Source organism: Danio rerio, chromosome 17 (assembly GCF_049306965.1).
Source record: "Danio rerio strain Tuebingen ecotype United States chromosome 17, GRCz12tu, whole genome shotgun sequence".
NCBI lineage: Eukaryota > Metazoa > Chordata > Actinopteri > Cypriniformes > Danionidae > Danio > Danio rerio.
The window spans coordinates 26,193,733-26,220,504 of NC_133192.1; the positions used below are offsets into that span (position 1 = coordinate 26,193,733).

Genomic DNA, 26,772 nt, shown 5'->3' on the forward strand with positions numbered 1-26,772 from the left:
CGTCCTGTTTTTAGTCCGCTAAATTATTAAACTATTTTTATCTACATTTACTTTTAATGTTCATATTGTAAGTGTTCTGACCAGTGATTGAGGAATATTTGAACACGTGACTGCTGACATGATACTCACGCGCTACCTGCCCAAGGGTGAGCGGGACATCCACTTTGAAATACCTAAAATTATGATTTTGTTGTAATTAACGTTTAGAAATATTATCATCATTATTATACACATCGGCTAAAATTACATCCCACCTACTCCAGTGGTTAATTTAAACGCACCCGCCGTGAGCGCGTCGCACCATGTCATTCCTGAGCGGCGGGTTTTTAAACTGAGGTAAATGGGTTTACCGGTAAAAAAAACTCGATTAAATGGGCATATAAATTATCATACCTCGTACAATTAAGCATATAAACATTCGTGGTTACATTTTAGTCAGGGTGGAGCGTCTGGAGACAAGTTTTTATCTTGATATAAGTTGTTTAGTCAAAGAAACTATGCTAAATGTATCGAGGAGATTATAAACATGCGGGAATACGCATAACGTTTGCATTGCGATGTTTAAAAGTTATAATACATGTACACACAGGGGCAGTTCTGTAACTCCGGCTGATTTGATCATTGAGACATGATTAAATTGAGTCTACCGTGGCTCGAAACAGCCCCGTCTGGAGCCGCTCACAGTCTACAGATCCGGCGAGGTCCACGGAAAACAAGGCCGGGCTCGGCGGGTCGGAACTCAGCAGACTCATCGCAGCAGCCCCGCACAAAGACACCCGGGCCGACCCTGCTAATCCAGAGGCAAGAGATGGCCGCCTTCTTCAGACTGTTCGGTGGGTTCAGCAAAGCAGCTGCCAGTGAAACTCATTAAACTAAATGTCACTTGATGTGCCCTAGGATAGTAAACAGTTTTATACTTAGATCAATTGAAAATTGCCAATGTAAAAATGCAATTCTGTAGAACTAAACTGTGTTCTCAGATGATGATCTAATACAGGACTTTCTGTGGATGGACTGCTGCTGCAAACTTACTGACAAGGTATGGTATGGGACGTTCTACCAGAAACATACATTATCTGTCCCTGAAATAAAAACATAAATACAGTTAATTAAAATGTATTTCATCAAAAAAAAAATATCTAAAATAGACTGATGGTTGATTTTTGAGTTGTTCAAGGACTTTTGGTTCTCAGATTTTTTTTTTTCTTTATTAAAAATACTTTACGCTGTACAAACCCTGTCAATGTCCGTGTCCTCAGCCTAACTGAACCTACAGCTTTAATAGTTTTGTTAAGCTAAAAACTGTTATTTAAAAAAATTTCAGAACTAGCAAGTTTAAGCTGTTATCATTTACATCGATTAATTAAATACAGGAAATTATAAATAAATTCTACAAGTAAATACTACAAACATATAATCCAAATAAATGTACAATTGCCCCCATGTTTCTGTCAGTCCTGTCACATTTGCATTAAATTTAACATAAATGGTGTGCAATACACCTTTAAAGTGACATCATTTGATGGAGAAGCTGACAGTCATCAAGGATGCGTTCAGTAATTGAATTGTAAGATTTTATTCTTGTTTTGTATGATTTTTTGAGGACAACAAGCTTAAGGCCGTGTCACATTTTTTATAATTAAAAAAGTACGCTTCTGGAATAATGTCCCAAATATGTGTGTTCTTTTAATATTTAGTGGTATCTGGATAGTGCTAGGTTTTGTTTGTGAACTGAGGGCAGTATCTTTCTTTGTCTTTTACAGTATTTGTTGGCAATGACATTTGTGTACTTCAGGAGGGCTCGCTTCAGTATCGGTGAACACAGCAGAATAAACTTCTTTCTTGCTCTGTAAGTTGATCATTTAAGCAGAGGATTTTAAAATTTGGACAGGGGACCTACATGTCAGTAAAACACAAAAGTAAATAGAAAATAAAATAGAAAATGCAAATATTAACAGGGTATCTGCGGGGTCTTAATGTCTTAAATTTCAAAAACAAAGTTTTATGCCTTAAAAAGTCCTAAATTTACTGAAATATTGTGTTGTAGGTCATAATTGTCCTTTGTCCATGTAATGCTTCTCAATCAGGCCAACACCTATCCAGTCAAACATTTCATCTCAATAAAAGTTTTAACAAAAGTTTGTTTATCATTTTTATTCACCAACATGGCTTGATTATTTTCCTTACAATAACATTTTAATTTTTCAACTGTGCCATTAGAAAAAATCCTTAGCATTTAGTCTAGAATTTCATCCTAAAACGTCTTACATTTGACATGTGTCAAAATGAAATAAGAATTAGTGTGGATTAAAATGGATATTAAATAATCTAATAGTTTATTTATTGATAGAATAATAGAGAAATAATTTATTGATATTTAAATAAATAAATAAATGACAACATATGTGAATAATATTAAGTAAAATTAGATTTTAATAAAGAGGTCAATAGAGGTCTGTGACACCTAAAGGATCGGAAGCCCCTGATTAGTGGACATTTTCTACATTTAAAAAGATATATAGAAATGGCGGTTGCCAGAAAATGTACATTCAATTTATATGAAAAACACACACAAATAAAATACCAGCAATGTGTCATATTTTTATAAATTAACATTTGAATACATTTTTCATATAGTGCAGGGCAAAGATTAATTGCAATTAATTGCATCTAAAATAGTTTACTATTGTATTGTGTATATTTATGTATGTGTAAATATACAAAAACACATACCTGAATATATTTAAGAAAAGTTTTAAATTATATCTGTTTAGATGTAAAATATACATATATATATATATATATATATATATATATATATATATATAAAAATAAACATTTAAATAAATTTAAATATCCATGTAAATATTTTTCTTTTGTGCAGTTTTGTTTTATGCAAGTGCATGTATTATATATAAATAATAAATATGTATACTAACTAACTTTTAGTTTGGTTGCGATTAATCATGATTACTCTTTGCCCAACACACATTTTATGTTTAAATCATCTTTTTATTTTATTTATTTGTATATATTTGCATCAACAATGTGTAGAATTGTATCTGGCCTTATAGAGTTTTAGGTTCTTCAACAGAACTGCCATATATTATTATTATAAGAGGAGCCATCCTATTTATAAAAATAGACTTAATTCCAAGAGTCCAAGTGCTCAATTTTTCATACTCTAGCTATCTGGCAAACACTATGGAAGAGGATGAGGAGGAGACCAAATATGAGATCTTCCCCTGGGCTTTGGGAAAGAGCTGGAGGAAACATTTCCCACGATTCCTGAAGCAAAGAGACCAACTGTGGGCACGTATTGAGTACAGAGCTGCTGTCAGCAGACGATGCTGTGAGGAGGTATGAGGCTCTTTAACCTGCATAGTAAAATATTTTAGAAGATTCAAAAATAGCTCTCCATCATTGTGTGCTTTATGCATGGTTGCAGGTGATGGCTATTGTGCCATCTCACTTCGTCTGGCAGCGGGAGCGTGCAGAGCATCACAGTGGAGCCCAGAGACTCCAGCAAAACCGCGAAGAGATCCTTGTTCCTCGTGGACCCGCTGCTTCGCCAGAACCTTGCTTTCTGTGTGCCAAAACTTCTGCCCTTCCTGTGCCTCGGCCATCCTCTGCTGGACCCCGCTCTTCATCTGCACCCCTGGAGAGAAAAGCTTCACACAAAGCCAGCAAGACGACCAAAGCCCAGCACACCTGCAAATACAAGCCTATTGCAGGTGAATAAGTGCATGGCGCCCTCTAGTCGTGGTACAGCAGCACTGCTGGTCCTGTTTACATCTATTGAGATTAGGGCTGCAAAATATTGGGGAATAAAATACACTGCCATATTTTGTTTTCCTGATATATATATATATATATATATATATATATATATATATATATATATATATATATATATATATATATATATATATTTATTTTATTTTTTTTTTTTTTTTCACTAGATGATTTAATTTGCTCCTTTTGAAAATAATTTATAATTTTACATTGATTGAGAGGATTTTGTAAGGTATATAATGAAATATATATATATATATATATATATATATATATATATATATATATATATATATATATATATATATATATATTTATTTTATTTATTTTTTTTTTTACAGTCATATATAAATGCAATTGAAAAAAGATACAAATGCAATAACCAGTTCTTTGTGGTCTTCTAAAGAGTCTGACAGTATTGAGGTATGAAAAATCAATTCTCAAATGTCAAATAGCACTGTACAGTCTTCATTGTATAAATAAATACAATTAGGCCCTGTCCCCAAAGCAATGTAATTCAATCCTCACAGCTTTAATATTGTTTCAGTGTTTCAGCAACACAACACTGCCATTGTTGGTGCCCTCAAACTAAGTTTTTGGATAACAGGTAATAGAGTGGAAAATCTCAAAATGCCATCCTGTACGTAATTGTGTTGATAGTCAAATTGCATGATGCAGTCACTGGACCACGTTACCAGAAGGAGGAATCCCACATGTAAGCAGTAATAACCATGGTGAAATACAGATCTGTGTCTGTGTTGCAGGCACTGCTAAGTTTATTAGCATTATAACAACAAACGTGCTAATGCTATCAACTAGACCCAGCATAGATGCTGTTACATGTGTCAGATATTTTTAGATATGCTTGCATTCGCGATAATCTTGTGTTTATGTCTATACTAGGCATTCTGAAAAAATAATTCATGCGCATGCTCCTGATTGCAGTGTATCATAGGGCTCTGTCTGTGTATTTATTTATTTTTTTAATAGTTTCACATACGATTTATTACACTGGTTTATCCCAGTTTTCCCATTTCCATGTGGAAGCAGACATTTCTTGAAAGGATATGTATAATAACTATAGACTGTAAAAAAGTATGAACGCAAAACCTTTTTCTGCATAGCCTTAATCTTTGTTAAAGCTACAGATATTAATTTGTAGTACCCAAATGGCTTAAATTAACTCGAAATCTTATGGTCACAGGCTTTAAAACACATTTAAATTAAAAACTCTTTTAGGGTCCGACTTTGCAATGTCTCTACAAATCACAAGTTTTTGGCATTGCATGTCCTGTGATCACTGCAGATTCACACATTGTGATGCTGATGTTCCAATAATATATTGTGCAGCCCTAATTGAGATGCATTTTTTTTTGTCAAACCAATCACAAGTGAGAGCTAGTTGACTAGATTGATTTCAGTAGTGTAGTTAAAATTCACCATCTTATATGATTTAGTTTGAGTTTGGTTTGAAGGCAAAACGTGTAAATGGCATGATGTTAAATACAAACCCTTAGAACACAGGTGTCAAACTCCGTTCCAAAAGGGCCGCAGCTCTGCACAGTTTAGTTCCAACCCTAATTAAACACACCTGATCAAATTAATTGAGTTCTTCAGGCTTGTTTGAAACATACAGGTAAGTGTGTTGGAGCAGGGTTGGAACTAAACAGTGCAGGGCTTCGGCCCTCCAGGAATTGAGTTTGAAACCCCTGCCTTAGAGTGAAAGATAAAGGGTTAAAAGAGTGATCCAATTGATTAAAAAGCTTAACATGTATAAACAGGACCACTGTTTTCACAATAGCAGCATCTTGACCACCACAGCTAACATATTTGCCATGATCTGTGCCAGTCACTCTGTACAAATATTTACAATTGGCTTTTCTTTTATGGATATTTACAGGAAGTGATGTGGTCAACGAAATGTGTCATGATCACTCGATGGACTGGATCAATGAGGAGTAGCTCCATCATCAGGCAGATCATATACTGTATGCTCTGTTGCCTCTCAAAATGACCTTGTACACCATTGGGGATTAGAGCTACAGTCATATTGTTGTTCAGATTAGATCTAAAAAAACATGTCAGTCAATCCTCTCAATGTGTGAAAGTATTAACATGCACTGTATCATAATCCTTACCGCTAACAATTTCTTATTATTGTACAATGTATTTCTCTAATATGCACTTTGTGATTGTTAAAGTCTTGGACGAAAGTGGGAATGAAATGTTTGGGTGTTAAAACATTGATGAAATAAGTATAACATTTGGCTGATAATATGAATAAACACTGATAATTTATTCCATCAACAGAGATTAAGATTCTTTGGCTTAAATACAAAAGTAAAAAAAATGTACAAAACAATTTAGCTAAATTTTTATTGTAGGCAAGATACAGTAGCTCTGTTGTTGTGATGAACACATTAGGCGTGTGAAACATCTATTTCAGGATCTTTCGTAATTTCACAAGGAAAGCTGAAACAGAAAAACATTTGATTAAGTTGCTCAAAAAAAAAAAAATTAGTCATGCAGCACAATCACACACTAAATATAATTTATTTTAAACATGAATATCTGATTATACAATTAAATAGCTGTAACTCACCTGTATGACCAACCTGCTCAGGATGAGGACGTGCAATGTACTGGACATCTCCAAACGGCACTGCATCTTGACTATTCAAAACCTCTACAACACAGACAGGTTAGTGTGTGTGTGTGTTTTAACTAATGATTTGAGCTAATTTATGAAGTAAAACATATGTAACCAATCTAAAAAAAAAAAAGAGGAAAGACGTTATAAAATTCACCTTCTGTTTTTAAACTTGGTTCATCCTGATCACTATTTTCATATGGAGCTTTTCGCTTATTGAATGTTCCATCTTTTTTGAGTGATGGGACAACTAGCCAATCCCTGTGCTGAACCTCAGTTATGCATTCACAAACCAGAGGAAGCGCAGAGCATCGCAGTGCTTCTAACAGATCAATGACCTGTGTGATGCTGTGAAAACAATTAGAAAATATATAGTTATATATATACACAGCTGTTCAAAATATACATTTAAAAAAAGAGAAATATGTGATCTCGTTCAGTTGGTAAATACTAATTTAATCAAGAGTAATAGTAAAATGTACAATGAATGTAAAGAAAAAAATGTTTTATTTTCAATAAATGCTAAGTAAGTTGAGGTTATTCGGAGACATCACCAAAAATGTATCATTTTAATCAACAAGTAGGTTATTGAATTTATAAAAAGGGTAATAATCATAAAAGAAACAATGATTGCATGCGGGCCATTCGTAGGTTTGAGGTTATTAAGAATTTTTTAATACTTTTATTTGGAAATGAAGGATCGAGGTGATCAAAAGTGACAGTAAAGGTTTTTATGCTGTTACATGCTAATGTGCAAAAATATATCAAATAAACTTTCTAACGAGAAGCATGGTTTCACAAAAATGTTAGGACAGTATATAACTAATGGCAGTGGTGGGAGGCGTGCGTAGGCACAAGGCCGCAGACAGAGTGCCTTAGTGTACCACCAGTGACCATATACAGCCATATGGTACTGCTATGACTGATATTGTGTTTCTACAACAGTTCAACGGCATAATCGTGTATATAAAAAAGAAAATCAAACACAGAGTCTAAAAATCCTTTTGTATGAAGAACTTTCTTCCACCATTTCTTGACATCTGCAGCTGACATATGAACAGCAGAAACCATTGCTACTTCACCAACGTCAATTTAGAGCTAGTATTTAAATGATTCTCTAATGTAATGTCTAAAGTGATGACAAAGCAGGGGATTTTACTGACATTTAAGATTATAAGGCTGGAAGGCATGAAATGCCATGAGTCTACAGACATTTCCCAGTATTTCTCTGTTGCAATCGGGAGATCACAGTAATTAAACCCGAAAAAGCCAAAGCAACGCAATCACTACCAGGTTACTGTTGTGTTTGCAAAAAGGAACAACGGCAGACACATGCGGGCATTTCTTCTTTCTTTCTTTTTACTGAACTTGTCTGCAGTAATGAAAACAGAAGGCTAATTAGAAACAAACAGATGACCAACCAAAAAGTAACTCAGGGTTATACAAAGATTGACCAACATAAAATACATCCATTCCTGATATGCAAGTCCCATCTTACACTCAATACACTACAATTACTATAGTATAAATGCAGCATTGCAAGATACAAAAGAGAGAGATCGACTTAGAATATCACTCACCAATTTTATGTTTTGATTAGCTGTAGTTTGAAAATATGGCAATCTTTTCTCCTCTAAGGGCTTATTATGCTGTCTCTGTCATCATCTTGTGGATGAACACTGTCAACCATCTTTGCTCTGTTCAGTATGACAGACTGATGGATGCCGACGCGCTGTATCTCCGACATTATAAATATTTAAAATAGGCAGTCCTTATTAATAATAAGCATAGTTGCAATCTAAACAACTACATTCTCGTCTAAAAAGCCTCAAAAGTACATTGTTGTCCAACAGCTGCAATATTTGTCAAACTGGTGAGTTTATTGATCTGCTGTCACTACGTGGGCGGAGTAATACACAAGGGTGAAGAGGCTGTACAAGTGCTATGTATATCTCACAGCTATCAGATTCAAGAACCAGACAGTGTGTGCGTGCGTGCGTATAGATGTAGAATTTTGTATTACTTTGCTTGATAAACTGCACACACAGATCCAGGATGAAGGTAAGGAACCACGACAGGTAAAGCCAAATGTGGATTGATCATATCCAAAGCAACCTAAACACATGTACACACAGTATTTCATATTTAAACAGCAATTGATTCTGATATAATAATGAAACGCAAACACATCTTGGGGTGTGGATCCTCACTGAGTTCAAACCCCGTCCAGCCAGAAGAGGGCCAGCAGATATGATATCTCCATGATGAAAGTGGACATTATCAGGCCATTCCTGTCCTCGCCGGCGACGCCATGTGTTAAGCCAGCGCTGATAGTTTAACACTGAACGTTTATGATGATCCTCTCTAATCTCCACACTCAAAACACTTCCTTTATATCCCACTGATGACACAAACAATACATGCATCAGTTTGAAAATGCATTCCTCTGCAGGACAGTATCAGATATGACCTCATTATCAAGTGACTCATCATTATATTGCAGTTAATGAACACCTAGGAGGAGGAGGAAGAATAACAGACCTGCTCTAGACAAGAAGAGGCTCATGCCACCAGAGCCGGAGCCGCATTCCAGGACACAATCTCCTTTAGTCACATCCATCATGGTCAACATCGCACTGGCGTCCTGCAGAGGGGTAGAAATTGCTCTTTTCAGTCTGCGCTGACATAAAACTTACATGGTGTAAGCATCAAAGAAAAACATAATATATTTCTTTACACTTTAAATGCATATGTATTTTACAATTCAAACATTTGGTCATATAAAAGCTGCATTTATTTGATTTACGGCATAAAGAAGTTTTATAGTTTTTAAAAATATATATATTTTTTTGTATGACATTTACATTTTTGACATCATTACTTTAATCTTTAGTCTCACATTCAGAAACAAATTTATACTCTGTATTATCTGATGAACTGAAATCAAGTTGATTTCCAGCCAGCTAGTGAAGTGCTGTGGAGGTAAACCTCACGTCTCTGACTTTTAAATAAAAGGCACTCTAGCGACAGACATTAGAGGCCATGGTCTTTAGCCTTTTAAAAGACAACCAACTACCATGCGGAAGGTTGCCAGCTCAGAGCGGGTTGGGGGGGGTGTAGTACCACCAGGGTTATATTGGTGCCGAAACCCGGGATGGGAGTGAGGTTTAAGGCTGATTTATGATTCTGCGCAGTCACATAGCCCTTGCCGTGGCTGACGCCAATACTGATGTATACCCCTCAAAAGATTTAACTACACATCACAACGACACGTAGCGAAAGCTTTGTGATTTCTTGGCTTGGTACCGGTGATGATCGTGGGCGGTGCTGAGAGCCGCAAGCCCAATGTAGCGAGTATTTACAAGTGCTGAGTCCCGTAAAGGAGCTCCACATGGAAACTTTTGTATTTACCTTTATGATTAAAGTTGTTGCATGTTCGCCGATTGCCGCCTCTAAATGAGTGAGTTTTAGCGACAGCACTTGTAGTGTTCAGAAAAAATTAAGTATCTGCTAAGAAACTCGACACAGAGAAACATAAAAACCTATTGCTAGCTAGCGTTTCGGAAGTGTCATTGCAGAGCAACACAAACAGCGAGCAGAAGTATAAATGCATGGCAACGTGCAGGGCAGGCACCATGAGTCACGGCGATCACTGGACGCAGAAGTATAAACCAGCCTTTAAGGGAGTGAGTGTAGCAGAGGCCAGCTAACGTAGTGAAGTGCTGTGTAGGTAAACATCACTCCTCTGACCTCTAAAAAAAGTCAGTATAGTAACAGATGTTAGAGGCTATGGTCTTTAGTCTGTGTTAGAGCAACGGACTCCCATGCGGAAGGTCACCGGTTTAAAATATAATTTATGTAATTTAGTCCTGTACTTTAAAGCTGAATTTTTGTCTCTCATTATTTATTCATGATTAAATTCTGATTTACTCAGAAATTGTTTGCTGTTCATTATTCATGTATTTATTGTTAAAATAAAAATGTTTAGCTTATAAGACAGGTAGACTTTTTTAATACTCAGAGGCTGCTTAACATCATTTTTTTTTCCGCCATCTGACTAACCTGAAATTATTTATTTTTCTTGTTTTGTTAATTGAGTTCATCACTGAGAGGTTAGGAGATGGGATTAAAAATGGACAAAATATTAATGTTTACCTCTCTCAATATTTAACTAGTTTTGCCATACAAATACAAAAGACCAAAAAAGTAAATAAACTTGTTTAACTTCATACATAGTTTTTAAAAAGCAAATAATGTGATGTATAATTGACTGACTGCTGTGTGTGTGGTGCTCATATCTTACTTTGGGGTAAGCAATAGCTGGTCCTCTCTTCATGAAGAGCACGAACTCCTCCAGACTGACTCGCCGAATGACGAACGGGATTCCTTTTGAAGTGCGGATGACGCTTCCCGCAGGACGACCCTCCATGTCATCATGAGCCACTGATCCCCAATTACTGTAGAGCTTCTGTCTCTCCTTCAGCTCGAACATCTTCCGAAACTCCACATCTCTCGCTCGTCTGAACTCAGCCATCAGAGTCTCTCCGAAACACATCAGCCTTTCTCCAGGAACACACACATGATGATGATGATGATGATGAGTTTCTTCTTCTCTCTCCTTCTCCAGACTCGGACTGCTCGGTTCCTCCTCGGTGGTTCTGGTGTCCCGAAGACCCCAGACCTCCGGGCTCAGGCTGTCCTGGGGTAGCAGCTGACTGACCCTCTCCAGCGGGGACAGAGGTCTGCGTCTCCCAAGAACTCTCCTAGAGAACTGAGAAGCGGGTGCAGGAGCCGCTTCTGAAACATCTCGGTCGGTGTCTTTGGAGTCCGTGCTGCAGCTCCTCAGTCCACAGACAGAAGGTTTAACCCGAAATACATTGTGTCCAGAGACTCTGGCAAATTTACGAGGCATGAAGGAGAGAACCAAGGAAAATGGAGGCGTCATGATGTTGAGCTTGTGCGCTTCTGCACCAGCACCAACCAGAATGGACGACACAAAGTCAAATAGATTTGCTCTGCAGAAATACGTTCAAACGACCCGTTTTAATACACAAGTAGTTAGTTATATAGTTATTCATTTGCTGGATACAGGTGTTCGCGGCAGCTCTGTTATGTTAGATGAAAAACAATCCATGAGTAAAAGCATGATTCTCACAGGGAGCCGCCATGATGGAACGGACGTCACTGACAGATGCAATACTGCTGCTCACCGGCAGAGGGTTTATTTTTCATGAGTACAATTATAACCATAACAAACAGCCTTCATTGTGTAGTTTTATTTTCCAGATTTAGTTTTTCTTTTGACAAATATATGTCTGAAGAAGAGTCAAAACAATTTGTAAGGCTTTAGATTAGATCAAGGGCATTATTTATTTAAACCTTTATTGATAAGTACAATCCTTCATCATTTTTTCCTTCAAAATCAAACGTTTTAGGGGTTATAGTAATGGGGGAGCAAAGTTAAACAATATTTAATGGGCGTTAATTTGGCTTTATGATATATTATATAAAAAGTTTTTATAACACATGCACTCAGTAATGAAAATGTGCACTTATTTTTTCCAAATCTCAAATATTCATAACCATCATTCATAACATATCTTCTACATCTACATATTGTTACAGGTGCCAAATAAATATGAACGTTTCAAGTAAATGTTAGGGAATGTTTTTCTTGTTTTCATTTATTTTATACATATAGCAGAGACATAATGACATGGCAGGAACATTTTAAAATGAGATTAATTTGCCTATTGCACTGAGTACTAAAACGCATAACCTCCAGTTAATTAACACTGTATTTTCATGGGATCTCCCAAATATTATGCTCACTTTCAAAATTCCGCTACACTACAAAAAAACTTGAGAACATTTCCGCACCCTTTAGTTATTGGTTAATGACAGTATTGTCACGCCCACACTACCCAGCGGGACCAATTAGCTTTTTCGCAGAGCCAGCGCTGCTGCGCATGCGCGCCTTCCAATTCTCTCTCTCACACGTGTTTCCCGTGCAGACGGACGCACGCGGAACGGTAAGATGGCGGCGGACGGAGGCCGAGCTGCGTTACCCTGCGCCTTCAGCCCTAAATCACATCAGTTTCTGGCTCTCTGCGCGCAAGATGGGAGACTGCGAATCTGGAATACCGAGAGCAAAACCCTACAACAGGAATACGTGCCTTCCGCGCATCTGAGCGCAGCCTGTACGTGTGTGACATGGGGTCCGTGCCGAGCAGTTCAGGTAACGTTAGCGCACAGCAGTCGGGGGATGAGGCCTGTTATAACACATTGCACCGTTGCTGTATCTTCAGCTCTATTTAGTGGGGTGTTTTTCACGAATGCGATCCTAAAACTGAACTGGGGGTCATTTAGTAATGTCTGTTATGGCTGTGTTATAAGTGCGCTCGTGCAGTGCGCTGCGCACATGTTGAGTGTGGCACATGTTCAGAAACAGGCCGCGAGCTCCACACGTCCTGCACAAAATCACACACAAAGCATTGAAAAAGCTCTAAGCTGATGCCAGAACGTCGTTTGCTTACCCATACAGGACTCCTACACTTAGTTTATCCTTCTGCTGAGTGTCTGTGCCTAATGGCATTGGTAGAATAAGTTGATACTGACAAAAGTGATGGTTTTGTGTAAGTTGTTTTGTAACAAAAAGTATGTCAACGCGTGTGTTCGTGTTACAAATGTTTGTCGTTTCAGTTATCCGCGTTTTATTTAGAGTGATTTGAGTGAAATGACGAATGGTCACATGGCGGTGGTTTACTTGTTGCTGTTTGATAAATCAAAGATCAGCACCTAACCACTTCAATACGATGGAGGTAATGGATAATTCTGTCAGAAGATTACATTATTAAGCTTTGACAAGTAACTATTGCATTGTGACTAGTTACAGACAGCAAATGCTGCATATAGAAATCAAATATTCACGTTCTGTTTTCACATTTTCTTGTTCATTTGTTTCTGGTACTAATTCCAAAGTTTTCCAATTAGTCAACATTGGTAGTAGTGACTAGATATTAGGAGGAGTTGAAATGGCTTCTCTTTGTTTTACAGTATATGCACTTGCACTGTACATACCCTGGAAAGCACTGTGTTATGCCAAGCTCTGGAAAAATGGAAAAACCTTAAATTATAAATTATTATTTAGATTAGTTAATTACAGACAATAGCTCACTAAATGTATATTCAGTTGTTTTCTGACCATAAATATTCAGGGGAAGATTGATAGTTTTGTGTATATACTTAACATTACTCAGTTAATGTATCTACAAATGGTAAATCCACATTAAAATTAAAGTTTTGAGGTGGTCTCTCAATTTATTTTTTTTACAGCTGCCTGTTTATGACTATAATGGGTTCAGGTTAATTTCAAGTTATCACCAAGGTATCTTAATTTCGAGTATTAAAATACTGTAAATGTTTTTAAAATATACTTTAAGTACAAAGCAAATGCAGAACAGGTCTGTCATAAAGTAGTACTGGTAAAGTACAGATTCAGGAAGTCAATGCCAAAGATTTGTCTCCAATATCAGTGTTTGTTTTCTGTAAGGTAAAATTACTATCTTATTTAAAAACTGTTGTTGAAATAAAATGGATACTAGCAAGTATTTGATAACTTAAATGTTTCTTAGTAGGTGATGTGGTTTAAAGTTGTCTTATCGGAAATTGGTGAATTGACGTGGAATAATTTCAAGTAGAAAAAACTTGTGTTGAACTTTAATAGACTGTGTTTTAATGATAATGTTTTTTTGTGTTTTAGGAGGTGCCTCAGAGGAAGAGGAGGAAATGTGATGCGGCTTCATCAGCTGAGCAGTCAGATCTGTTGGCACTGGCCACTGCTGCTGGCACCATCCTCATCTACAGCACACTGAAGGGAGACCTGCATTGTACATTGGTGAGAAATCATGACCATTAATTATAGTATTCATAGCGCACATCTCAAAGATTTGAGAGGTTTTACTTCAATTTTTCCAAAAGAGATAATCAAATTGCAAAATAACAAGATTCTTAAGGGATAAAGTAGGTAATAGATGTTAATGATGATTTACCATAACAGGATGGAGGACACAGTGGGCCTGTGAACAGCGTCCAGTGGCATCCAGAAGACTCTGTGTTATACAGCGGTTCAGATGACACACACATAGCCGAGTGGGACTTGAAAACGGGGAAAGTTTGCTGGTAAGTGTTCGATGTTTGACCAGTGTGGGTTTCTTGCTTTATTTCTGTTGTTTTACCCTTTGTGTATTGTTCAATTAAATACCATTTCAATATTTAAGTGGCTGTTTTTGCCTCATTAAATGTCATTATAATGAATTTTTTAAATGCAAATCCTTGACAGCATATACATTCTGCCTTGGTGGTGGTTTTCTCTTTTTGGATGAGGTTAAATGTGTAATGTTACGGCTGATCATCAGTTGGTCCCATTAACCCATTAGATAAGGCACTGCAGACAAGTTTCTGGCTTTTATATGGAGTTCTATGGAGTATGTTCACTTGCTATGCTTACTATGTACTGAGAGCTGAAGTGCTTATTTTGATTTTATTAGGCATATCAAGATCAAGTGCACAAATGTTTCTCTTATAACACACAAACACACATTTCAAATAAAAGCCAGAACCTAAGGCCCAGTCCCAATTCTACCCCTTAGCATTTCCCCATTACTTCTACCCCTCATTTTGCATGTTCATGTGAAGGGGTAGGGTGTCCCAATTCTCTTTAGCTTCAAGGTGTTGGGCTAAGGGAAAGGGCTAGATAGCTTTTGAAACTTGAGATTTTCCAAGGCCAAACTAGAAACCAAGGGGTACAAAAAATTTCCCAGAATACAACGGCAACATGGCTGGCACGCAAGTCAGGAGACGCATCAATTTATTAATAAATTTTTTGCCATTATGAATTTTTACAACAAATGTTTAAATACATTCATAACAGAGTTTGTGTTTTACGGTCATGCTTTAAAAAAATGATTTTAAAAAAGCTAAATTTCACTATCCATAATCCATAATAATAACTCCTGTATCAGTCCCACAACATACTTTTACATGTCACTCTGACACTCCGATACCCTGTAAAAAAGTCTAATGGCTGGTTATTATCGTATTAGCGTTAATGTTGTTTTCTTGTTTTTATAGATGAATAGGGCCATAGTGGAAATGCACAGTACAGTTATGAGCTTATTGTCACATTATATTGTTATGACAACAAGATATTGTTGCCTTAGGTGAATTCCTGAAGGTAAATACCAAAAAATAATGCAACTGGAATAACTACAATAAAGAGCTTACGATTACGTGTTAGGGTGTTGTAGTGGTCTCCCATTTCTTAGGGGACACTTAGGGGATTGTTTTAGGAAGCTCTTCACACTATTTTGAAGGGGTAGGGGTAAAAAATAAGAAAAGAAATGGGATTGGGCCTAAGTTTTTTTTTTTTGTTTTTTTTTTTTTTTTTTTTTTGAAAATAAGTTATTGGAGCAAAAACAGACACTAACATAACAAAGGCTAGTAAAATAGTGTATTGTTGAGGACAATACATTTTCTCAAAATATGGTTTAAAATAAGGTTGGTCACCACAAATCATCATATTTGCTCAAACAGAGAAAGTTGTGGCTAAATTAAGAGTTAATTGTCCCCAACAGCACGCAAGGGTTAACTGTACATGTTCTGTGTTTAGCAAATGGAAGGCAGACAGATCCGCTATCAGCAGCCTGTGTATAAGTCCAGATGGAAAGATGCTGCTCTCTGCAGGAATGACCATCAAGATGTGGGACCTGGAGACTAAGGAAGTGTACAGGGTAAGACTGAGCTCTGTTCATACTGACAGCCACAGATAAATCACAACAAAGGCTTCAGATTTAAAAATCAATCTTCCCAATGTGCAGAAATTCACAGGTCACTCTACCATGGTTACGACTCTATGCTTTGCCACAACACGACCTCCAGACAGCAATGGGATGTATTTCCTTTCAGGAGCCGTACATGACAGACTCCTGAGTGTGTGGTATGTTACAGCTTTGCTATTTGACATTGGTGCGCAACAATAAGACCGTAATGATTTTTTAATGCTCATTGTCATTTAAAATAAAGACAGAAGCGATAGACAAATAAGCAGTAAGATATTTTTCTTGGTTTGTTTTAAAGAGATCATGAAGTATGAAATCAAATTTTTAATTATCTTTTTAACATATAAAAGTCATTGTACTATGACCTTTGACCTAGCATTCTGTAAGTTTTAGACATCAATGCTTTCTTGTTGTTATTAAAACATTTAAATCCAGACCATAAGAATGTTTGAATTGGTCTGAAAGGGGCTCCTATTTTCACCCCTTTTTTCAAGATGTAAGTTAAGACTTTGGTTTCTCCTTGATGTGTCTAAGGTATACCCTGCTAAAAATATGAGTTTGGGACTAAGAAAACATTGTAGCTTGTGCTTTAAATGCAAATTAGCTGGTTCTCTCTGCCCACTATTACACCATGCATGTCTTCTTTTTCCTGCTGCAACACATCAGATAAATATCAGTCAGTGACAGAAACAGACTTGGATAAAGTTTATGAGTCAAAATAGCAAGCAAATTGATGTATTTGTTGTGAGGTTTATACAAGTTAATATAGACTGCTTTATAAAAGTCCATGATGCTACTGGATATGTTTATGCGCATTACTTTAGAGACATGTTAATAAGCGCCTGTCAATTAATTCAGTGAGAGAGGAAAACTGCACTCTCATGCCAAATTGCAGTGGGCATCAAAATTGCTGGTATTTTATCGTCAAGAAATAAAAAAAAACATTTATTTCACTCCAATATGACTGAAGTCACACTATATACCTACACATAGTTCTGTTCAAGCCGCTTCTAAAAGTTGATTTTGCATCATAGGTGACTTAATTAATGCTATGAAATGCCCTCTTCTAAATTATATCCTCTTTAGTCCCCACCTACCACAGAGTGCCAAGGCTTTTTTGTGATTATAACTCTATATTTGCACTGCACTAGAGCTGCACAATTAATCGTAAAAAGATCGCAATCTCGATTCGACCCCTAGATGATCTTAATCCAGCATTTCTACGATTCTGCCAATCATATTTTCAAGATCAGGGGAGAAGCAAAGGCGGCCGCACGGGTCTTTTCATTCTTTCTCATACATTGCTCTGAGACATGGACACCTCCAAATGATGTTAAAAGAGTCACACTGTATTTATAAAGTATAATTCACCTAAAAATGTCATTTTTGTCTTAATAATGCTGTATTCGTGGCTGGGAAATCACTCGTGACGTGAGCTGCTGACTGTAAGCTGTAGTGCGGGCGCGCGACTACTTAATGATAGACGATTATTGTTTTTGTTTTTTTTTGACAAAAAAACAATAATAATTGCGCCAATTCATATTATCCTTTATTTTACATCTACAGACTATTCTGTAGCTATTCTCATTTTAGCCAGAATCGTGCAGCTCTACACTGCACAGGATGGCTGTTGAGTCTTGTTTTAAATCTACTCTTTCTTCATGTCCAAATAGTTGGAGTTCTATGAGAAAGTTCAGACCTGATTTTACCCCTGTGTTTTTGTTTTCACACAATGGTATGTACTGTGTAGGCAGAATCCGTAATTATAATGTTCTGTAATTCAACTGTTGTTCTAATTCAGTGGATGATTTAAGAAACCTGTCAAAATGGTGATTCAAAGTGGACTCAAACTGCATTGGTTCATTCTACATTAGGACACAAGTTAACCTTAGAAAAAACAATTCAACCTAAATTTTAAAATTGGCTTGTTTTCATTCAATAAACCACAGATTTCTATCCAAATGAAATCTGCTTCATGGTATTGTCAGTATTGTATACTCCAAAGGTCTGTGCATGCCAGGATGATTTCTTACATTTATTTGTCGTTGAAAGTCTTGACACTAAAGAAAGTCTGGCACACTGTGGCACCGGTCTGTGTGAGAACACATTTTTAAGGATAAGAAAGATGTATCAAGGAAGGGAAAGATTAACCTGGAGCTGCTTTTTTCATGAGGAGTTATGCCTGGTTTATACTTCTGTGTTGAGTGATCGGCGGGACCCACAGCACATGCCTTGCGTCTTGCCCTGCATTTATACTTCTGCGCACTGTTTATGTTCCTCTGCAATAACACTTCCGAAACGCTAGCGGGTAGTGAGGTGTTTATATTCCTCTGTGTTGAGTTTCTTTGCTGGTGTTTTGTTTTTTCTGAATGCTTCCTTAATGTACAAGTGGCTCAATCTCGCTTGTTTTGAGGCAGAAACCGGCGAACGTGCAACAACTTTAACTATAAGGTAAACACAAAGCAACAGTCTCCATCTGCAGCTCCTTCACGGGACTCAACACTTGTAAACACTTGCTCCAATGGACTCGAGTGGCTCTGTCCGGCCCACACTTGTCAGTGTTACCAAGCCGACCATTCACCGAGCTTGCGATACGCATTGTTGCGACGTGTAGTAGACATTTTTTTATGAGGTGCGCGTCAGCAAGGCCGACAGCCACGGCGAGAGCTATGCGTCCACGTGTAGCATATGCATGCTCTTGATGCAGAAGTATAAATCCCCCTTTATGATAGCGAATAAAAATAAAATATCAATAAAATAAAAATGTCAATAAAAGGGAGTTATGGAAAGAAGTTGCAGATCAAATAGTATATGATGGTGTTTCTTTTCACATAATTTTCTTTTGCGTCTCTTAAGCACCATCTAATGTCAGAGAGAATTTTTGCACAGTGTGTTCTTCCCCGGTGAAAATCTCTTGTGTGTGAATGCTGAAAAATGTCTCTGCTCATGTTAAGCATAAACAAAAATCGTCCTGATTTGCACAAGCCTTTTGATTATGGAATTGTGATGATCTTTAAACTGATGTGTTTTTTTATTTTGTTGCCTTTTTGCTCCTTAGGCAGGTACGGTCCGATGGCAAAGACAAGAACTCTGTGGTGTCTTTTACTCTGACAGATGAACCCCAACACATAGACCTTCAGACATCCAACAGCAAAGATGAGGTTAGGATCTTTTTCACATTTTTTTTGACTCATTAGCCCTCTAATCTGAGTTTACAGTCATGTGCATATTATTTTTAACACCCCTCTGTGTGTTTTTCAGGCTGTGCGGTTAGCAGTGGTTTGTAAGGATGGGCAGCTTCATCTTTTTGAGCACTTTTTGAATGGGTCAGTTTGTCTTTCTCTTCATAAATATCAGTGTAAATATTTTAAATCTTTAAAACTAGATTGTGCTGAAGCTGATGTTGGTATTTGTCTCCCACAGGCAGTGTAAGAAGCCACTGTCTCCAGCGTGTTCCCTTCAGGTGTCCACTATGAAGGGAGAGTCTCCAGTGCCTGTGCCTCTACTGGCAGCTGCTCTGTGTGCGGACAGACAGAACCTGATGCTGGCATATGGACATCACCTGCAGCCCGTCATGGAGAAAACAGTGAGTACAGCAGAGACTCCTGTTTGATTATAAGAAGTTATTTAATTGGTTAGTTGTACTATCATGCCATGTTTCTTTCCCCAGCCTTTTAACACATCAGAGAGGCACACATGCTTGAACCGAGATGTACATGCCACACTTTCTCTTTCTGTAGACACGACTGTCTCCAAGGTAAGACTTGCATGTGTGCTGTTAATGTATATTTTATATTTTTAAATGATTAAATATTGATTGTATCATCATCATTATTATTGACTCGGCATACTTTTTAAAAACAATCAAAATTACAGCTTTTTTTGTTCTGCATACTTATTATACATGTTTTTTTACAAGTTGCATGACTACCCTGATATTTTACTTTCATCATATTTATTGGTCAAACTGCAGTACAATGTATGTGAACTACACATTTAATAGATGAAATGTTTAAAGAAATGTTTAATCACTTACAACTTAAATATACACTATATAAAAAAAAGCAAGTCTTAGGCTCTGTTTGGCATCTTTATTATATTCTAAAAAAATGTACTTGATTTACTTGTGAAATCTCTTTTTTTGAATTAAAAGAAAGTTAAAAGTGATTTTCTTTAGATTTTCTTATTCTATATCAATGAATATATTACTTGTCTGCTACCTGTATCTTCTGCATCACTGGCATGCCATTACTTAAGAGTCATTAATTAATTTACTGCACTTATTTGAACATTTTCCTCTAGGTGAAGACACCAGTTGTAAATCAGCAAAGCAAAGTTTTAATCCCAGGAGTTCCAGGACATAAGGCACCAATTAAATTAACTCCCAATGAAGGAGAGAAAAGGAAAAAAGGGGCCAGTACTACAGAGGTAAGACCACATTTTGTCACAGCTGCCTTGGATGTTTTCTTTGTATTTAGATCTTACACCATAAAACATCTATTTTCCCAGAATACTACAAAGAAAGTTTTCTTCTGTAATGCTCCCCTATGTTTAGTATAGATTTATAAACTGTTGTCCTTACAATCTTTTGAACCATAGCATTATTAAATGAAACCCCAGTTTTTCCTCTAGGTTTTTCTTTTTCAGCTGTGATGTTAGGCCTTTTACACAGATCTTCCAACTGCCCATGGCATTATTTCTATGACGCATGCCTTGAGCGCAGTATTACAAGTCGAGATCGAGTATGCAAATTTCTTTGCTTGCTGTACATAAGCTGTAATCTAGCCGTGGTGGGATTTAATTTTGGTGTGGCGCTCCACCTTGGAAGAATAGATGTAGCAAAAGCCATGGACCCATTAGTGATTATTTCTTTCTCGTTAGCATTACCAGCTCTGAGTAAGCAGCAGCTGTCTGCTATTAGTTTTCACCTGCTGAAGATAGTCATTGACTAGCATTTGTAGCTCTGTCCTCTTCTTAAAAAGAGCCCAATCTCATTTGAATTTAGTGACAGTCACCAAAACGCCAAAATTGTAAAAAGCGGCATAATTGGTCCCTAATGTTACGGTGTCTTCCTTAGGAATTTTCTAATTCAAAATCAATACAAGGATTTTACATGCTCATGAAATGTCCAGTGTTGCCAAATTTAGGTGACTTTTTCCAGCCCAAAAGTTTTCCAAAACATTTTATTGAATTTTAATTTATTTAATGCAAAGTTAACAGATGTTTTCACTCCTGATTTAAATGTGTCTAATGATGGAGCACATCTGATCATTTCTGGAAGCTGATTTCAGCAGCGAAGGACATATAGTAGCTGAAAGCCAATTCACCCTGCTTTGACTGAATTTCTAATTCAGGGGCAGGCAAACTCTGTCCTGGAGGGCCGTTGTCCTGCATAGTTTAGCTCCAACTCTAAGCAAACACACCTGAACATGCTAATCTGTGTCTTCAGGATCGCTAATTATTTATAAGCAGCTGTATTTGATCAGAGTTTGAGCTACACTGTGCAGGACATCGCCCTCCAGGACCGAGTTTGCCCACCCCTGTAAAATGTAGTTTATATGATCCTAAAGATCTTAGTGATTGGTTTGTGTTCAGTGAGCCTATCGGTTATGTATTGAGGTCCTAGACCATTTAGTGATTTATAAATTAAAATAGTAATACTTTAAAATCTATTTTAAATGTAACCGCAAAAACCTTGTTTTACCCACACAGTCAAATTTAAAATCGCCCAATTGGACAGAAAACCGCCCAATCTGGCAACACTGAAAATGTCAAACTGGTCTCTTTGACACATGTTCATTTTTCAATTTTGTGAAAGACTTGCAGTTGAGAATTCAATTACACTTTGTGTAAAAATGCTTATATAGTTTTTTTTTAACATGATAATCCTCTCTATCCTGCTGTAGGTGTCTATCGAGGAACGGTTGGAGCAGATTGAGTTGAGTGCTGGAAGAAAAGGTGCTGATAAAGGCTCGTCCTCCCTGCAGACAGACAGTTTTGCTGTGCTGCTTGTCCAGGGCTTAGAGAGCAAAGATGAGAAGATCCTTAATGTAAGTTGCACTACAGAAATGCTTGTAATCATCTGAATTACGATCACTTTAAAACAGGGGTCACCAAACTTAGTCCAGGAGGGCCGTTGTCCCTGCAGGGTTTAGCTCTAACTTGCCTTAACACACCTGCCTGATTGTTTCAAGTATACCTAGTAAAGCTGCAGTCACACTCGGCTTTTCCTCCCGTAGACTTCCATTCATATGCATGTGAATGCGTCAGACTGGAAACGCAGGGTCATGCGTCAAGTTTCGCAGGTTGCTGCGGTGCAAAGTTCAAGCTTGGTGAACTCTGACCTGTGAAATTGCATCACTAGACTGCGTGAGACCAATCGAGGATCAAAACATGACCTGCCTAGACAGAAATTAAAAATATGGAAATTTTTTAAATGTCTAATAAGCTTGTTTAATCCCGCCCCTTTTCGCCACGCTGCACGACAGAATATCGCATGCTTAAACTCTAATGTGACTGCAGCTTATGACCTTAATTGGCTTGTTCACGTGGGTTTGATTAGGGTTGGAGCTGAAATCTCCCTCCATGAACAAGTTTGGTGACCCCTGCTTTAAAATATAAGTTAGGAACTCTGCAGGGTTTTAAGTGTGCAGTGACAAGTAGTCCTTGCCTTTTGAAAGTTGTTCATGTACGCCTTCTGATTTGTTTTATTGTAACAGAAAATATTTCAAACCAAAAAAGAGACGTTGATCAAGAACACTGTTGCTCGGTTACCACCTCCTGCTGTCCTGCCATTGCTGGAAGAGGTATGTTGTCATTTTGACATTGTATTATATACATACATGCATGTTAAACTGCCTTTCAAACGTTTAGGGTTAATAGTTTTTATTTGGCTTAAATTGAGGAGTCATTTAACATACAAAAACGTGTCCGTAGGGTCTTAAAGTTTTTAGCTAGTATTTATACAACTAGATCTGCTTGTTTTCACACATTATTTTAAATATGTGAATATTAAGATGAATATGAATGTAAAGAAATAACTAATTACAATTTAGTTTTAGTTTTTGATGGGGCAAGTTAAAAAAATCTGCTGGGCCATTAAAATCATTCGTGTTAGCTCTATACAAGTCTGAAATGTAATTGATGCTCTGAAAAAGTTCCTAAGAAGTCTTAAATTTGACTTGGTGAAACCTGCAGAAACCCGGTACATAACAGCATACTAAAATGATTTCAGAAAAAAAGGTTCTTTGTTATAAAGAAAACCCATTGTAATTCATTATCTTATTAATTTGCTGGTTATGTTTTGTTTTTAATTTAATAAATGCAGCTTTGGTGAGCATAGGAGATTTATTTTAAAACCCTTTGTTTTATTTTAATGATTTTTTGTGTTTTGTTTTAGCTCTCCAGAAGACTGCAGGGACATCCATACGCGTAAGTCACTTCTGTTCATGTTTGTTTATTTTTTTTAGGGTTTTTAAAGCTGAGCTTTTTATAACACCTGATTTTGTTTTTCTCCGCAGGGCTTTGCTTATAGTTCATTGGTTTAAGGCTGTACTTACGCAACACACATCATACTTGTCTTCAGTAAGTGTGTACTAGTTAATAAGGTTTTGTTGCTGCCGTTTCATCTTTGTATTTATGGTAGATTATATCATGTTTTTGTGTCTTGCTCATTTTTTGTGTGCATCTCTTTTCCCGTCAGTTGCCAGATCTAGTGTCTCAGTTGGGCTCAATCTACCAAATGATCGAGAGCAGGGTGAAGTTATATCATCAGATCACCAGACTCCATGGAAAACTCTACCTGCTCATGACACAGGTGAGCTGCTCAAAACAAGCGACCAGAACACATTAGGAGTTAAGTGCAGCTTGAATTTATTTTTCTGGGCAAATTTTTAAACTTTTTTTCCCACTAGGTGGCGACAAGCAACAGTGCAACAAAAGTTGGTGAAATTGATCACACAGCAAAGCTGGTATATGAAGAAGGTAAAGAATTTCCTTTATTTTAAAAGAATTAGAATCTGATATAAGTAAATGTATTTCTGACACAACAAAAACAAAGATTGTAAAATGTGATCCTCTTTAAATTTTGCAAGTTTTGTCTAACAATCATGGTGCCAACACTTTTTTTTTTTTTTTACTGAAGAAATTGGAAAATTTTGGAAGAGATCTTGTAGCAGACAATGCTTTTGAATGATATATTCAGAATGAGAATGTGCCTCAAACTAGTTTTAGATTAAAAGCAGGCATCTATTTGACATGTTTTGTGTGGTTGGCAAATGTACAAGTATATTGTCTCGCGTTTCTGTATGACAGTAACAGAATCAACAGAAAGATAAATACAGTGGTCCCTCATTATTCGCGAGAGTCAAGTTTTAAAAATAACCTGCAATAGGTGAAAGTTGTGAAGTAGTCAGCTTTATTTTTACAATTATTATAGAGGTTTTAAATCTGTAAAACCCCTCACTACATACTTTATACACTTTCCTCAGACAGGCATTCACATTTTCACACATTTTTCTCTAGCTTAAACACTCTAAAAATTCTAACCTTTGTAGAAAAATAAGTCTAATATTATAAAATGAAACCAAAGATTAAAACCATCTAATCTTCATTTATTTATTCTTTAATGGCACCCTAAATCAACACAACTTCCATCTTTAGTATGTCCAGAAGGTCAACTTCTAGTGCGAAGGTTGGCGTCTTCCTCTGCCTTTAGGGTGTTACTGCAGGTGCCTTTGACGGTGCAGAACGTTTTTCGACATTGTGAAGAGGAAAATTCCAAACATACAATACAGCAGTTCAAAGTCAAATCTTCGATCTTCGCTAGCAGTGTATGTAAATTTAGCAAGCTGAATGCATTCTGTAGTGTACAGGAGACACGGCATGGAGGAGATTGATTGACAGTGGTATACAGCTAATTAGGACACAGAACACAATGTGCTAATCAGAACATCAAATAGAATGACAAAAATCAGCGAAACTGCTAAAAAGTAAACTGCGTTACAGTGAAGGACCACAGTACTCCATTTTTGCTATTTAAATCAGATAGTTAACTCTTAAACTTTCTTTTTATTATATTTATAAATATATACACATATATACATGCATGAATACATACATACATACCAAACCTGTAATTCTGCTTAAAATATATACAATTTATATAATTTTTTTTTCTCAGAAGTTTTTAGATGGAATGTTTTGACTTTATCCTTTAATGCTGATATGGCAATAAAATACATAGAGATCTTTTTTTTTCCTCTTTTTTTTTTTTTTTTTTCTACAGAGTCTTCAGAGGATGAAGATTCAGGAGATGAAGGTCGTCCTGAGGATGACTCTGATGTAAGAGTCTTTCTTTCCCACTTGCTGTTATTGTCGATTTGCAAAATTAATAACATAACATAATAATTTAATTATGTTGATTTGTTTTTTCAGAACTGGGAGGAGGATGAGGAGGCTATGGAGGTGACTGGAGACAAAAAGAACCACAAAGATGAGGAAGACCAAGACATGAATGAGGAATCAAAAGCAAATGGAGACTCAGATCTGGACCCTGAAAATGAGAGTGAGGAGGAATAGTACTCAATCAGGCTGCAGGATTCAGATAAAAGGACCCTTACATTTATATATATGATTTTGTTTTACTTTTCATTTTATTGTAACAAAACAAAAAGGTGAAGTTTTATAGAGTTTCGATAACCGTTGCGGCCTGGATCTGTGGTTGTCCTTTTTTGAACTGTTATGACCCAGACTGACAGCCCAAACAAACACATTCGAGGTCCATTTCAGTCGCTTTTCCCTTGATTTGGAAACGGCCTCTGTTTTGTTGCCCGGCTTTTTATGGGATTCTCTGGGGTTCCCAAAATCTCCATCTCCCTGCAAGATTACATTCTTAATTGGGCGTCCCATGTCCATAAGATCCCATTATATGACATGATCATGATTCTGCTCATCATCAGTGTCCATCTTTAATTTATCTGTGGTCATTACACTCGCTGTCACAGTCATTTCTCATGTCTGACTTCTGTGTCCTGTGTGTGATTTGAGAAGAAGATTATTACACCCTCTGGAGTCATGACTGTTCTCAGTTTTGAGGACAAAACAATGTGAAGCTTTCCCAGAAAAACGAATATCCTAAAAACAGTCACAGAGGTGTGTATGATAATTATACAGTGGTTGCAGCCAACCAGAACTTTTCATGCAAACAATATATCAACAACTGTTGTACAGTTTAAATGAAATAAATACTGTTTTTGTTCTCATCGCTTGTTTACTGGATCTTCTCTTGGATCTATTCATGGAGATTATATAGTTATGCTTATTGTGAATCCATTCGGTTAGAATAGTAAAGGTTCAAAACATGCATTGTAATTATATATATATATATATATATATATATATATATATATATATATATATATATATATATAATTTTTATATTATATTTTAACCCTACAAGGTCCACTGTTGTAATATTTCAACATTAGT

The 26,772-nt window shown here is 36.7% G+C and overlaps 3 protein-coding genes across 4 annotated transcripts; 2 read left to right on the forward strand and 1 right to left on the reverse strand.

Moving 5' to 3' along the window:
* Window positions 1–89: 89 nt before the first annotated feature.
* spdya (speedy/RINGO cell cycle regulator family member A) lies at window positions 90–6,102 on the forward strand. 2 transcript variants are annotated; one of them, XM_068214301.2, is made up of 7 exons: window positions 90–336; window positions 590–833; window positions 981–1,039; window positions 1,764–1,849; window positions 3,189–3,360; window positions 3,449–3,734; window positions 5,696–6,102. In XM_068214301.2, exons 2-7 carry the CDS (start codon window positions 629–631, stop codon window positions 5,755–5,757), a joined length of 870 nt encoding a protein of 289 aa, XP_068070402.2. In that variant the 5' UTR covers window positions 90–336; window positions 590–628; the 3' UTR covers window positions 5,758–6,102.
* On the reverse strand, window positions 6,099–11,605 carry trmt61b (tRNA methyltransferase 61B). The gene is given in 7 exon segments (NM_001327933.1): window positions 6,099–6,267; window positions 6,398–6,481; window positions 6,603–6,793; window positions 8,469–8,560; window positions 8,656–8,846; window positions 8,987–9,089; window positions 10,749–11,605. Coding segments are annotated over 7 exon segments (1,338 nt in total). The 5' UTR covers window positions 11,391–11,605; the 3' UTR covers window positions 6,099–6,232.
* Window positions 11,606–12,457: 852 nt separating this feature from the next.
* Window positions 12,458–26,544, forward strand: wdr43 (WD repeat domain 43). Its single transcript, NM_001018166.1, is given in 18 exon segments — window positions 12,458–12,683; window positions 14,208–14,342; window positions 14,505–14,626; window positions 16,116–16,236; window positions 16,324–16,442; window positions 19,343–19,445; window positions 19,546–19,610; window positions 19,708–19,870; window positions 19,955–20,041; window positions 20,587–20,712; window positions 22,191–22,334; window positions 23,004–23,090; window positions 23,684–23,715; window positions 23,805–23,868; window positions 23,987–24,100; window positions 24,198–24,267; window positions 25,571–25,626; window positions 25,720–26,544. Coding segments are annotated over 18 exon segments (1,953 nt in total). The 5' UTR covers window positions 12,458–12,482; the 3' UTR covers window positions 25,864–26,544.
* Window positions 26,545–26,772: the final 228 nt, after the last annotated feature.

Coding starts and splice junctions, on each gene's coding strand:
- spdya (XM_068214301.2), top strand. CDS start 629: ATGATTAAATTGAGTCTACCGTGGCTCGAAACAGCCCCGTCTGGAGCC. Junction 834..980: donor CGCCTTCTTCAGACTGTTCG/GTGGGTTCAGCA, acceptor CTGTGTTCTCAG/ATGATGATCTAATACAGGAC. Junction 1,040..1,763: donor GCTGCAAACTTACTGACAAG/GTATGGTATGGG, acceptor TGTCTTTTACAG/TATTTGTTGGCAATGACATT.